The following is a 15,038-nucleotide window of genomic DNA, read 5'->3' as shown; positions in this document are numbered from 1 at the left end:
ATTATATGCATTTATTTGTTTTTAATTATGTATTTTATTTTTTTATTATTGTATTTGCATTTTACATCATTATCAGTTGCTTTCATTACTATTATATTATATTTATTTTTTTCTCACAATTTTTCTTCTTTCTTCTTCTGATTACTATTGTTATTAATAATTTCATCATAACAGTACTGAATTAATTTTTATACTTTATTTATTTGTTTTTAAATTATTTATTTTGTCTTTTATTACTATTGTACTTGCATTTTATTTTATGAATATTTGCTTACATTATATTATTATTATTATTAGTAGTAGTGGTAGTAGCAGTAGTAGTAGCAGTAGTAGTAGTAGTAGCAGTAGCAGTAGTAGTAGTAGCAGTAGTAGTAGCAGTAGTAGCAGCAGTAGTAGTAGTAGTAGTAGCAGTAGTAGTTGTAGTAGTAGCAGTAGTAGTAGTAGCAGAAGTAGTAGTAGTAGTAGCAGTAGTGGTAGCAGTAGTAGCAGCAGTAGTAGTAGTAGCATCAGTAGTAGCAGCAGTAGTAGCAGCAGCAGTAGTAGTAGCAGCAGCAGTAGTAGTAGTAGTAGCAGTAGTAGTTATAGCAGTAGTAGCAGCAGTAGTAGTAGCAGCAGTAGTAGTAGTAGCATCAGTAGTAGCAGCAGTAGTAGCAGCAGCAGTAGTAGTAGTAGCAGCAGTAGTAGTAGTTGTAGCAGCAGTAGTAGTAGTAGCAGCAGTAGTAGTTGTAGCAGTAGTAGCAGCAGTAGTAGTAGCAGCAGTAGTAGTAGTAGCATCAGTAGTAGCAGCAGTAGTAGCAGCAACAGTAGTAGTAGCAGCAGCAGTAGTAGTAGTAGTAGCAGTAGTAGTTGTAGCAGTAGTAGCAGCAGTAGTAGTAGCAGCAGTAGTAGTAGTAGCATCAGTAGTAGCAGCAGCAGTAGTAGTTGTAGCAGCAGTAGTAGTAGTAGCAGCAGTAGTAGTTGTAGCAGTAGTAGCAGCAGTAGTAGCAGCAGCAGTAGTAGTAGTAGCAGTAGTAGTAGTAGTAGTAGTAGTAGCAGTATCAGATTTGCATATTCATAGTTTTCTGAGGCCGTGCTCAGAAAATAGAAGCTAAGCAGAACCCCCTAGTGGTCATAATGCAGAAGCACAGCTTGGAAACAAAGGAGTAAAATGAGGTTACAGGAAAGCCCCTGGAAGTGAGTGCAGTCTTTTCCATTTGCTCATGTACACCTGTTCACTGCTCTCAGGGCAGCTTTTTGCAAAGCCACAGTTGATTTGAAGTGTTTTTAAATTTGATGGAAGTGAGTTTTTTATTAAAGATTGTATCGTTTCATTCAAAGCATTTATCTGAGTTTAATAAAACCACATCGCTTCTTACTACAAGAAGTACTTTTTAAAGTATGAAGGAACTGACAAACTATTTTATGGTGCAGTTCCTAGTTGGAGTTTGGCCTCTGAGAGACTGCATCAGTATGGTTTTACTATACATGCATGTAAAGGTAACTGGGGCTGCGTTTTGATCTTAAGAATACAGTCATATGCTATAAACCATTAGAAGCAGATTTACTGCGACCTGTACTGAAAGGCTCCTGCACAAAATTGTTTCCTGATGGGATCAGAAACACACTCAAGATGTTCTACCTCTGGTCTCCTCATGTAGTACTCATGCTGCATCAATCTCCACAAGATGACAATGAGAGCTCCCTCTAGTACATCACTATGCCGTGCTGGTGTTCACGCAGTGTGATTCATTTCTCTGCTCAGCTTTGATGACGAGCAGACCAAGGAGAGTCTTTATACAATGACAAGCAGATCCTTTCCTACATAAATACTGGTGTAACCGATTTAACTGACATAACCGGCTTAACTGCCTTGGAAGTAAACTTCACTGACCAAAAAATAAAACTAATTCTGATACTGCAGTTTAATCTGGATAGCATGTCTCTTTGTGTAGTTACGCATTCAGAGCTGGCCAGAAGCTTTCTTCTTTCATATTGAATGTGCTGTTAATGTGCTCACATACTGAGCATCAGTTTGTATTGGCTGGATGCAATCTATCACGTATAAGGTAGGCCCTATCCCATTTGTTTACTGGCTGCGCCAGTAAACAAAGAAACACACAAATGTAAGTATTTCCTCAGTTAAAAATCACATTAATCATTGTATTCTCTTATTTTAATGTTTCAATGTGTTATGGTGCTTTTCTTCTTAACAAGAATAAAAAAGTGCCAGCAGCACGCTGATGCCTCGGTAGCTAGCTGGCTATATTTCCCGTTCCACCTTAAATGGTGCAGGGGTTACATTCTGGCGCCTCAGACGTCAGACCTGCTGCTCCATTTAAAGTGGAAAGGGGGAAAATAGAACAAGAAGCTGGCGAATAGCTGACTTCAGCTTCATTTTACCAAAGAATTAGGGTGGGTGATAATAAATAATTGTCGTACCCCCTCTTTGAAACATAGGGTGCCCTAAATTTAACAAAAGACCAGCAACGAGATTGCTGAACTTTACTCTGCCATCACTGCAGTCTGGCAGGGTTGCCTACAGAGCACCGCCAGTAGCCTTTTTTATTTGAGGGTTGTCCCATTTTGAAGAGGAAGATTTCAACCATTACCCTTTGTTACTCAGTTCCAAGTGACAAGATGACACTCAAAAACAAGGAGTAGGGGTAAAATAAGAAATGGGATTGGGCCATAATCAGAGAACTACAGAGCCACAACCTTCTGATCCTCAAAGTCTTTCTACAGGCCATCTAAAGTTCAATGCCTATTTACAGCATGTGTGGAAGTGAGTGTGGAGGGAATTCAACACCGCTGCTCCCGCTACAAAACATGCACTGTATGACGTTCTACTTTGTCTTCATGGCTCCTCAGGCCTTTGATTAGCTCTTTGCCTTCATTAGATTTCAGTCTCCCTTACACTTGATGATGCCCAGGCTTTCAGGCCATGGCAGAATATAGGTCAGTGTTGTTTGGAATAGTTCAGAAATGAAGTCAAAGTTGTCCAGCTTCTCTCCCTCCTTGGCTCCCATTGGCCAGAATGCAATGTCACTCTCTTTTCACTGTCCTCACTTGAATCCTATTTGGTAGTTCTGCATAGTCATGCACGTCAGACCCCTACAGTGTGCTCCCCCATTGGATATTGATCATGCTAATTTGCATAAAATATTCATTCAGGGGCCTCATTGGTCAGGTTATCACCCAGTGGGTGTCTCTGTACATGATTAGCTTAAGTTAGGGTCTATGTTTAACTGGCTCATATTTCCTCCCTCCTACTGTTTATTAATAAAGGTAAACAGATTCTGAGTTGCCCTGGTGACTCAGTGCAGTCTGCCGGAGCTGGAAGACAGAAACCAGACAGGCTCCGTCTCTCCCTCTCTTCTCACACTGCTTGGATATTGTTGTGAAATTTGAAAAGGGAAGAAACACAATGAGTTCCGTGAGTATCTGGGTTTTTTGTTTAACTTTAGTACAAAGGTATTCTAGTATGAATGCATATCACTACAGTATATAAGTATGTACAACATGTGTAGCACTGTAATACTGTGATGGTGGTTTTTCATGGTTGTTTTAAGAATCTCTGAAAAGAAAGTTCAAGCAGAAGCAAGTACGACACATTTTCTTCATACTAAAGCACCTTTTATTCAGATGCTGACGTGGTGTAGGCAAAGAGAGGAAAGACAATGGAAGTGTACATTTCAGATGCCCTGTAAAGTACAGTGTAAGCACGAGCAGCTGTTCGTGATGTGAGAGTATGCCAGTGTTGGAATGTACCCTGCCTGTGCCCATGGCTAGCAGCTGCTCTCTCTGTGGTCCCCCTGAGCCTGTTGTTATAACTACTGACCCTATTTATCAGGGACATGGAGCCTCAGACCATCTAGGGTATCAGAGCCAGTAATATCACATTTTCCCTCAAGGGTTCAAACGAAAAGAGCGCTGCACTGCTGATCTGTGTCCTGTAGCTGGGAATCAGGTTTGTCCCAATGTGCTGTGAGTGGTCATGGGGTATTGGTCCCACAGCAGGAATAATGGTAAGGGCTTTTTGTAGGCTCTTGTTGTTGTGGTAAGTAGCAGTATGCCAGCTATCCACTGCTCTTACTTTGGTCTAGCAGTACTCAAAAGTATTACATGGGCAGAATGGACCTACTAACCCCATTTTACCCCTTCTATGCCCTTCTTAGTTCAATTAGTTCATTCAGCTATTTTAAGGTACATGTGTTACTGATACAGGTGTTACAATCCGAAATGCAGACATAGAATCTACATAGAAAAGCACTGCCGGTATTGTGAGGCGCTCCAGAAGTCACCATGCCCACTGCCAAGCATCAACTACTGGGGTGTAAAGCTCCCTGGCATTGGACTCTGGAGCAGTGGAATTACATTCTGTGGAGTAATGAAGCACCAGTTTAAACCATTGGGATGGTATGAGTGCCGTTTGTAAGCCAGATCTAATCAACTAACATCGGTGCCTCACCTCAGTAATGCTCTTGTGGCTGAATTCAGTCAAATCCTCCAACATCTTGAGTGGCCTACTGAAAAGTTACATTCACCATTAGTGAAAATGCTTATACTTTGCATTCCTTTTTCATTTAATACAGTAGAATTCTTTTGACAATTTATATTATCAGCATAACAATTTAAGTGAAAAGTGGAATCTTTGAATATTTGCATGAATGGTATACCTGAGCTGTACATGGAATCCACAAGTTTTTTGTAAAAGCTTCTGATGAGTAGATCAAGTCCACCTGAGAATCATCTGAATGTGTGCTTTAGTGAGAGGGACGAGACAAAAAATCTTAACATGGTCAGTGTCAATGTGTTTGCTTAGAAATAGTGTTGAATAACAAATGTTTCTTCTTCATTTTACTGGTTCTAACATTTTTTTTGTTTAAAATTTTTCAAAATTCTAAAGCATTCTGTTGTTTATTTCTAGCATAAAATAAAAAAAATGTGTACACTATATTTAACTTATTAAAATCTTTGAAGTTGTATTTTTGAAGCATTTTAGTAACACAAAATACTGTAATGTTATGCATTTTTAAAAAGTCAATTTGAAATGTATCTCCCTTCTTAATATGTATATTTTGGTCTTTTTGACGCTTGGCCTCTACAAACATGGCACTTGCCCCTACAACAAAACCTCAGGCACCCCAGATCTAATGTAAATCATTCGCTGAAGACTGCAGGCTGATACTATAGCAAAGGGGGGCATAATTCGTATTAATATCCTTGGTTTGGGAAGAAATTGGACAGTACAACTAGAAATTCTTTTCATTTTAAAAACAAAACTTAGTAAACTCAGTGAGGTACTGTGGTTTATTCAGTATATTAGCAGTCCATCAGTCAGCTGGTCATTAGGCTTGAACAGCTGCTGCTCAATGACTTGCATGCCCCTGAGACTCTCTTGAGAGTCCCTTTACCTTCTTCATGTATTACGCACTGCCCAAGAATCTGTGTGTATGCACACACAGACAAACAGTGAGGCTGTTCAACAGGGCCTCTATCATCACTGAAGCACCAAGCAAATAGTTCAATGGCACAAAGTACCTCACTAAGTTCACTAACGTTAACTAATGATATAGAATAGAAAATTATATTCTACCCTTTTTGCAATTGATATTCACAGTACGTTGACTAACAGAAGATGGAAAACGAAGATACCAAGTTTGACCAAGCCTACGGGCCTGTCTCAGAGCCTAAGGGAAAGCTTGAACCCTTATTCATTGAGGGCGAAGATGAAGAATACTTTGAAGATTGCTTGGAGGAGCTTGAGGCTGCCTTTGCTCTTCCCGAGGAATCTTTATCCTATTCACAAAAATGTCGAGAAGCACTGCAAGTTGAATTTAATGGACTTATGAGGCAGATGTTGGCACAGCTAGATGACTTTGATGCCACCCATGAGACGAAGTCTACTCCATCAGCTTTCTTTGCAGGAAGAGAGCATATGTTAATACAAAATGGCTTTGAAGACACCAGCAAGTATGAAGACTTTGTTTCAGAGACAGAACTATCCATGGCAATAGATGAGCCTGAATACTGCAATATTGAAGCAGCTCCAAAGGTGTCTGCTTCTACCATGAATATAAAGGACCTTGGGACAACGTTTGAAAGTTGCATTGAGGAGGTCAGTCAGCTTGAGCGCAGGAAGGAAGAGCTGGTGCAGGAACTTCTGGAGCTGGAGAAGCCCATGGCGCAGGAAGTGGAAGCTTTGAGGGCTGAGCTGAGGGATGCCAAAAGCCTCCTCTCCAAGGCCAGAATGGAAAGGCAGGGTTTGCAGGAGGAGATACGGGTGGTGAAGAGGCGCTTGTTTTTTGCTGCAAGAGACTGTGCACAGAGTCAGGTGGCCTTGGCAACACAGCAGAAAGAAGTGGAGCAGTTCAACCAAGCACAGGTATTGTGAAGTATATTACCTACACTGTTCAAATAAAGGTGCAAGAGTGTTTCTTTTATTAAAAGAACCTACACATAATGTAATGGTTCTATATGAATTAAAGGATTTTCTATGAACCATATGTCCAAGCCAGGAACCACTAAGGAACCTTTTGTTGTGTAGAACAATTCCATCATTAGTGTTATTATCTACTGCCTTGCTATTAAAACATTTGTGGCACTATAGTTTTTTCAGAAATGTCTTCTTTAATGATTCTTCAACCTAGGAAGAGATGAAGGCCCATGTTGAGAAGCTGACTGAAGAGATTGCCCAGCTTCATTCTACACATCAGGACCAGCTACAAGCCCTGCAAAATCAGAAGGACAACATTACCCAGGAGTCCAGCAAAGACAAGACACGCTCATACATTTCCCAAGGCCGACGGGCTTCTGTCGACCTGCAGCAGTACCTCCAAGACGGAATCAAAGTGCTGGAAGAGTGGTATGAGCCCCGGCTTGTGGCCTTATTGAAGAGACGAGAAAGTAGTGCTGATGCTTTAAGTAAATCCAAGGAGCAGAGCCAGGAGCTAAAGGGCCAGCTTGGGCCCCTGAAAGATGACGTGCAGAGGCTGGGGCTCGAGAGGGCCCGACTGGAGGAGCGGATTCGTTTGATGGAGAGGCAGAGGAAAGAAAATGTGGAGCAATACCGGGTATGTATTTTGAAAAGTGCTTATTGGTAGGTAATGACTCAAATACAGTTGACTGCATTCGGAATAGCTTTGCATAGTAACTGTAAACTAATGCATTTGCTTCCAGGAGACCATAGATCTCCTAGAGGAGAACAGCCGAGAACTAAAGACTGAGCTGCTGATTCAGATAAACAAGCTCAAAGAGATGGAGAAATTAAAGAACAGCCTGGTCAAGCAGCTATACTTCTATAGGCAAGTGTTACTAACCTTATAAAATACATTTATATTTAAGGCATTGCATTTTTTGCATTTGTAAAATTTCATGTCATACTGGCAATTATTTCTACATTTGTTTTATAGAGAAAGGACAGAGGAACATCACCTACCAGAGATCATAATGATGGAAGAGAAACCCTGATCAGTGAATCGGAATTTGGCAGCATTTTGCACTGTTTAGTGATATAGTCACTTTATTTGAATGTCATTTTTGTAGTATATAGTATAATCACAACTGTTTCATTCTTCAATGTAAATAGTCATTAAGTGATCACAAAAAAAGCCAGCCATGCATGTGGGTGCACTCTACACACAAATATTCAAAATGAGGCAGTAGGCAGCATGAAATAAACCAGCACTCAACCTCTCCAAATATCACATCACCAAGGTATGTGTGACAGAGACTGCCCAGATTTTTATCTGCCCACTTATACCGCTCATAACGTTCTAGCTGTACCTGCAGTGCTCACAGGCAAGTGAGTCAGAGTGGATAAAATCAAGCTTTTATATACACAATAGTCTTGAGTGCTAGCGATTTGTCTTTAGACCTGAGAGGTAACATGAGAAGAGAGAAAACAAGGACATATTAGGGCATCTCTCAGAACATGTTGACAGGCTGCTGGGATGGTTTAGATAAGCAGCTATTGTAAGATGGATGAAGCACTTTCTTATAATCATGTTGAACACAAGAATTAAATCGAATATGTTTGAGAAAGTACAATCATAATGGTTGAGCCAGTTCAGTGAAAAACAGTTTATTCTGAATGTTCTGTACAATAACATGGACATAAAGGAGAGACACTGAAAAGCCACAGAAGGATATTACAATATTAAAGACGTAAAACAGATGACATCACCATTACTGAGGGGGAAAAGTACAAAATAAAGAGGACACAAGTTACCCTGTGGACCCCTAACATGTGAATGATGCATTTTGCAGACGTAAAAATAAATTTCTCCATATTCTCCACTGACAGCCACCATTATTTGACCATGGCAAGCAAGTACTCACAGTAAGCTGCTGTTGATATATTAAAATGAAAACGTACTTTTAGAAAACGCATAGAATATGGAGGGCTCTAGGGAAAAGCATTTATAGGAGGGATGGATTATAATTCTCAAATTTCAATCAAAACCATATGAACAACCAACCAATTTCTCTTAGAAAAATAAACCTTTCAGAAACTTAAAACAAAGAAATATTGTCAATTATTCCTCCTTTTCTTGGGAAAGAACGTCCTTTTGTTCTTAACTTTGAGAATGTGTAGGTGGCCGCTGATGTGACTGATGCAGTTCACAGTTTCAGATATGGAAAAGAACATGGTCATACGGAGAAAGTAAAGTGGTAGAGACAGGAAGTTCAATTGTTCTTCACCCTTGAACCTCTGTGTCTGCAGCTCCTTCAGGGTCCTCATCATTGTAAATGTTCTCTGCCTGGAAAAAAAAAGTTGTTACATTAGCTTATAGAAAATTAAGAATGATTTTCTGTTAAAATGACTACTGAAAATAAGAGGTTATGGTCCAACAATGACAGCGAGTTGTGAATATGAACACTCATCTTTACTAAACATAGACAAAACACCATCTTGAGCTTTATGGTGCATAATCCCTCATAGACTGTATAACATTCAGTTTTGTTGTCAAATTGACAATGCTTGTATTTTGATACTGAATAACCATAAGGCTTGTCACATGTGCAAAACATATTTACTCACCATCTGCCAGACTTGCATTATGTTGTCCTCAGACACAGAGCAGATCACCCATGGCTCATTGGGGTTCCAGGAGAAGTCAGAGATCTTTGCTGTGTGACCACCATGTATGAACTAACATCAAAAGAAAAACAAAAACAACAAAAAAAATGGTTTGAGAAAGTACATGTATTAACTTTCTGAATTTAAGGAGTCTCTAAAGCTGGACTTGCACTACCCAATGTTAACTATATTTTAACCCCAATTTGCCCCATGACAAATTTTCACAAGCCATTTTCCAGGCTGGGAACTTGATCGGAAGCTATTGACAGCTCGTATGATCTGGTAGCGAGACAGAGCGAACGAGTCAATTTTTAGACCTCCAATCAACCACTGAAGTGATCAGAGATCCTTCTATATTTTCAAATATGGTTGATTTTTATTACTCAAAATACTCTGAGTCTGAGTCGGTCAGTGATGTACTCAAACAGCCAATAAGAGCTAGCAGTCAAAAAACACAAGACATATGCATGTTCTATGCACAGCAAACTGCGGAGACATAGGAGCTGCTTGTTGAACACAAGCAAATAAGAGCCTTCATCATGTTTATAATACGTTTGTAGTGAAATATTGTCCAAATCTCACTGTGCACTAGCATTCCTCAACCACATACTCATCCTTCATATTATTATTCGCTAAGCATCAAAGCACAAACAGGTCCAGTTGTTTAATTTTGTCACAAAGATGAGGAAGCTGCTCCCTGTGGAAATTTGAGTTATTCATAGTCAAAAATTTTTATACCCTATTTGCCTTATTGTTCAGCACCCAAGCAAAATTCTGTGAAAGATGACCAAGTTTGTGATGCCCTCTATTTTAGAAATCTGTTGCGATTTTATAAGTTATGTAATGCATGCCCAGCTCAAATGTCCAGCAGAATTTTCAACTTCTCACCAGTAATTCAGGAGGCCCATCTTCTGCATCTTCTGGTGACTGTTCCTCACCAATTTTACTGCAAAAAAAGTAAAAGTCAAGATTAACAAATACCCTCAACAATCGTTATATATATATATATATATATATATATATATATATATATATATATATATATATAACAAACAAAGAAAATCTGGCAAATAACATATCTCCATTCCTCAGCAATGTAAGCAGTTAGAAGAAAACGAGTTTATTCACCTGAGATCCCAGACATTGAGCCGTCTGTCTGTTCCACTTGAGGCCAGGATAGTCTCATTATGAGGTGACCACTGAACCTAAAAGCACAGTGCAAACATCAAAGAGGTAAGACACTTGATCTCTGTTTAGTAATTCTAAACACTTGAATAAGTATTTGTAATGTAAAGGGAGCCATTCCCATACCTGGAAGATTTCATCTTTGTGTGACTCAAAAGAGTGAAGCTTCAACTTGAGGTTCCTCAGATCCCACAATGCTACAGTCTGAGAGTGAAAGAGACAAGTACACAATGAAAACAAGGATAAAAACTGCTACATAAAAATTATCACCCTGGAACGAAAGCTTGCTTTAACTGAAGACAACAGCAAACCTCTCTAACTGTTTCTCACCTTGTCGGCAGAGCCAGTAGCCAGGATGAACTCGCTGTAAGGATTAAATGAAAGGCAATTGACCTCTGCAGTGTGAGCATCAACTGCATGACTGGGCTTGGATGTGTTGTTGGAGCGTGTATCCCAGCTAAAACAGGACAAAGACACAGTTATTTTGGGGCTTGGATGTGTTGTTACAGCATATATCCCAGATAAAACAGGACAAATATATTCAGGTATTCCTTTACCACTCTTACTTTACTAATTCTTTTATTTACTGAACAACATCTCCATTACACTTTATATTTAAATCAGCAGATATTAAATACTTGTACAAACAAATCAACAGGGAGTAAATAAAAACAAACCAATCAAAACACCAACACACATGTAGACTTACATCATAAGTTTCTGGTCATCGGCCACTGATCCAAAGAGGGACTCGTGGAGTAGATGCCACGAAACATCCTCTACCACAGCAGTATGACCAGTGAAAATGGTCTTGGCATCAACTATCTTTCCCTCCTTTGGCACTGTGCTAATGTCCCAGAGACAGATCGTCTGAAGAAATGAAGAACTCATAAGGCCACCAGTACACTACAAAATACAGTTGTTTTGTACAGAACATTCTCAATTGCCAATGATGGAAATCAGCAAAGCTGCAACAACATAGTGAAATTCCTAGAGATATGTTTTCTTGAAAATGGAGACCCCCATATCCAGGAAATGACAAACAAATGTTGGGATGTGCCTTACATGGTCATCAGACGCACTTAGTAGGCAGCCACTCAGGTTGGGGTTCCAAGACAGTCCATATCCCTCTTTCTGATGCCCCCTTAGTCTCAAATCAGGAGTGCACTCACCAGAGGGGTCTACAGGGAAACACACAGCACAGTACAAAGGCAATAATTATTAGCATCTATTACAAAAACTGAGATAAAACCTCTTGTGTAGGCTTCAGGAATAAGAAACCGTAACCGAGCACTGAAACTTTTGTTAACAATTTGCTGCAGGGGGCACACAAACACAGAACAGAATTTTGAAAAGTTTCATACCTGGTTTGGATGGGTGCTTGGTGTAATCAAAGACTAGCACATCACTGGTGGGTGTCTTGGTAGCAATGATGCAGGGGTTTTGCGGCATGTAGCGGGCCCTGTTCACCTCTCCTTCATGGTTAATCTTAATCTCGATCTCAATCTTACCACTCACTGAACCAAAACCTCCAAACTCTGAAGAAAAAAAAAAACTTAAATAAACACTGGGATACTCATAAGCAAAGTTGTTTAGACAGTAATTAAAGCTTGACTCAGCAATTCCATTGAACTTCTGGAAGCTCAGACTCTTGGTAACATCTTTACCTCCTTTCTCACTATCATAATGTGAGGCATCAAATTGGGCGTCATCATTCGGGAGCTGAACACTGGCGATGACCAGGTGGTTTTGCTCATCAGAGGTGTGGGTGCCGAGGACCAGCCTGTGGACGCTGTAATCCTTACCTTCAGGCCTGCATGAGAGAAAGTGGTATCAGCTGTTACTTTCACAGGAGCAAAATGTTCATACTGCACAGTGGACGTAGTGGACACAAAACATTCTTGAGAAATTTAACCCTTGAAACACTTTTTCAAGAATGTGAAGCTCTTTGTATCAGCCTGTAGCAAGAGTTCTAACTGTAAATCAGGTTATGCTCATAAGCAGGAAAAAAAGATGCAAGTATTTCAGAGTACCTGGTGACATCTGGTAACCACTGAGCAGTGAGGCTTGGCCACTCAAGTGCATGGGTCATCACTAGGTCGTAAAGAAACGGGGTGTTTTTCTTCCATATCTTATACTCTTCGTTAATCACCCTCTCTTCAACAGCATCATCAAAAGCAGCTGCAACACAGCGGTAAAGGAAAACTCAAAATCAACTCTGAAGCAAGTAAACAAGATGAGAACTGTCAAAACTTTCAGGCGAACTCAGGAATAACGTTACCGGTTACCTCACAAGCAGTGTTACTGCTCTACATCTACAAAAACATTTCCGCCAAAACCTAACCTAGTTAACTAGCGTTAAGTGTTAGCTACAGTACCGGCAAAACAGCCTCCGGATTAGATCTCTAGCTTAATACATTAGCCGGACTCGTAAATACAAAACAGTCTTCAGTTAGGAAGACGTTTAGTGAGCGCATCCACAATTTAACGCTAGCTAAGTTAGTTGCATTTCGTTTATAGCAACAAAAAAACCCTAGCCTGATTATCCGCATGCTAACTAGCTAACATTAATTCATTCAACCGGCTAACGCCAACTAATGCTAACACTAGCTAGCCACATTAGCAAGCCTGTAACTTTTCTGTCTTATTAGCTAACGTTATCTATTCGTTTAAAAGTTGACTGCAGTTCAACAAACGTATCGCAAGCACATTTTCTGTGTAGCTAACGGACAGATTAAACGCCCCAACACGAACCTGGAACTCTGAGGCCGTGTTTATAGTGTTGATAGTAATATGGCGGGACCCGGCCTGCGCCGATTTGTCAATGGCTGCTAAAAAGCTAACCTACCGTATTAGCAACGCTAGCCAAGCACCCAAATAACAGACCGCTCTGGACACAACGCGGGGAAAACAAACACGGCAGCGTTTTCCAACTACACAGAAGCAGCTGCTTACCGTCTTTATCAGCCATGGTGAGTCGTTAACCGCCGCAAACCAGCCAACTTTCAGGAGCGCAGGCGATAACGCGGCTCTTCTTTGTCTCGCGCACAGACGTGCACGTTCGCGCCAAACTCTACAGCAGAAACTAGCGCGGCCGCGCGCGGCGCCAATGGAAAGCGCAAGACAGCCGAGATGGGAGGGACGGTTTGTTTTCCTACCCGTATTCTGACAAGCCCCGCCCCGTGCGCGAGCCCTGGCGGGTACTTCACTCGCCGAGTCTCAGATGGTTCCCTGTACACTGTTTAGTGCAGTATGTCAGAGGGACAATGTGGATTTCTTCAACCAACTAGTGCACTTCCAGAAGGGAATAGTGCGCACGTGGCTGAATCCCTGATGGCTGTTTGTTAGACACATCATGCGCTGTTTGTGTCTAAGAATCATTCTTTAAAGACCTCTGCGGTCCACCAGCTACGTGAGAAGCAGGAAGCCAATCAAGACTCAGCTCCTTATATATTAAAGACACTACTAGCCAATCACAGGACAGGAGACGGGACACTGCTAGCAAATGTAATCGACGGCGGCGACATGTTGCCCATCAATCGCAGGGAAAGAGGCGGGGTTTGTCGGAATACAGGTGGGGAACAAAAATGCAAAGTTACCATCAGGAACTGCAAGGAGGGCGCCGTTTCCCCGGCCACTGATTGGGCGACTATTGTGTCACGTGATTGACAATATCGGAAGTAGAAAGTGTCCCGTCTATTTTTATGCGAATAACCGTTTATACAAGAACAGAGTAACGGTAGAAGAGAGTAACGGTAGAACAGAGTACAAGTAGAAGAGAGTAACGGTAGAAGAGAGTACAAGTAGAAGAGAGTAACGGTAGGACAGAGTAACGGTAGAAGAGAGTAACGGTAGGACAGAGTAACGGTAGAAGAGAGTAACGGTAGGACAGAGTACAAGTAGAGCAGAGTAACGGTAGAAGAGAGTAACAGTAGAACAGAGTAACAGTAGGCTACATAAAATCTCAACATTCACATAACAAAGTGAATTTCTTTTGCAACATCTACAGACGAAAAACGAAAAGATTAAAAAACACTGGGATTCAGATAAAAGTGATTTAATTTTTTGCTTTGCTGCAGATACAAATTCACTAACATAGATATGTAATCACATAGATCTGTGCGCACAAAGGTCATATGTAAGGATACTCTTCTTGCAAATTTCATCTTACCTATATAAAATGTAGCTATTATTGTAAGCGTTATTATTGTTCCCTGCGATGGGCTGGTGGCCTGTCCGGGCTGTTTCTTGCCTTTTGCCCAATGTTCGCTGGGATAGGCTCCAGCACATCCTGCGATCTGGGAGGATAATGTGTGTATGTGTATGATTAGGTTTAGTATAAAGTGCTCCATGGGTTAAATAAAGGGTCATCAAAAAGTAAAACATAGTAGCTTTTAAGGAGAATTTCTTTACTAATCTTTCTTTTCAGGTCTAAAAGAGATCAGCCCTATTGGCCGACTTCTCCAGCACTGGCTGGCTGCTAACTCACTTACCTTAGCGACGCTTATGCTAGCTTCAATGGCAAAAAAGGCAGTCTTCTACACATTAATGGAGATCTTACACATCTGCTTTTTTGACTTTGGTTTGAGGAATAAGTAACAATTTCCACCAGTCTTTCTGGAAATTGGGCCAATTTTCAGATTTACAAGTATCCAATGGCATTTTGTGATTTTTTGAAGAAGTATTCGTGGTAACATGGTCACAGTTGCTAGGCCATGAAAGACCAACTGGTGAAATAGCTAATATGGGTTACGGTACAGCTTTTAAAATGTTGTTACTGTATTTTATCCTC

The 15,038-nt window shown here is 40.7% G+C and overlaps 2 protein-coding genes across 2 annotated transcripts; one reads left to right on the top strand and one right to left on the bottom strand.

Moving 5' to 3' along the window:
* The first annotated feature begins 3,264 nt into the window (after positions 1-3,264).
* sync (syncoilin, intermediate filament protein) lies at positions 3,265-8,426 on the top strand. Its single transcript, XM_017694024.2, has 5 exons — positions 3,265-3,412; positions 5,600-6,364; positions 6,630-7,052; positions 7,159-7,283; positions 7,392-8,426. Exons 2-5 carry the CDS (start codon positions 5,618-5,620, stop codon positions 7,447-7,449), a joined length of 1,353 nt encoding a protein of 450 aa, XP_017549513.1. The 5' UTR covers positions 3,265-3,412; positions 5,600-5,617; the 3' UTR covers positions 7,450-8,426.
* Positions 8,047-13,358, bottom strand: rbbp4 (retinoblastoma binding protein 4). The gene is made up of 12 exons (XM_017694035.2): positions 13,202-13,358; positions 12,280-12,427; positions 11,914-12,059; positions 11,611-11,784; positions 11,312-11,427; positions 10,956-11,116; positions 10,577-10,703; positions 10,373-10,450; positions 10,190-10,266; positions 9,950-10,007; positions 9,023-9,133; positions 8,047-8,741 (listed from the first exon to the last, which is right to left on the bottom strand). Exons 1-12 carry the CDS (start codon positions 13,215-13,217, stop codon positions 8,679-8,681), a joined length of 1,275 nt encoding a protein of 424 aa, XP_017549524.1. The 5' UTR covers positions 13,218-13,358; the 3' UTR covers positions 8,047-8,678.
* Positions 13,359-15,038: the final 1,680 nt, after the last annotated feature.

The sequence above is a fragment of the Pygocentrus nattereri genome, chromosome 27 (genome assembly GCF_015220715.1).
Source record: "Pygocentrus nattereri isolate fPygNat1 chromosome 27, fPygNat1.pri, whole genome shotgun sequence".
Taxonomy (NCBI): Eukaryota; Metazoa; Chordata; class Actinopteri; order Characiformes; family Serrasalmidae; genus Pygocentrus; species Pygocentrus nattereri.
This window is presented reverse-complemented; position numbering and strand designations above follow the sequence as displayed.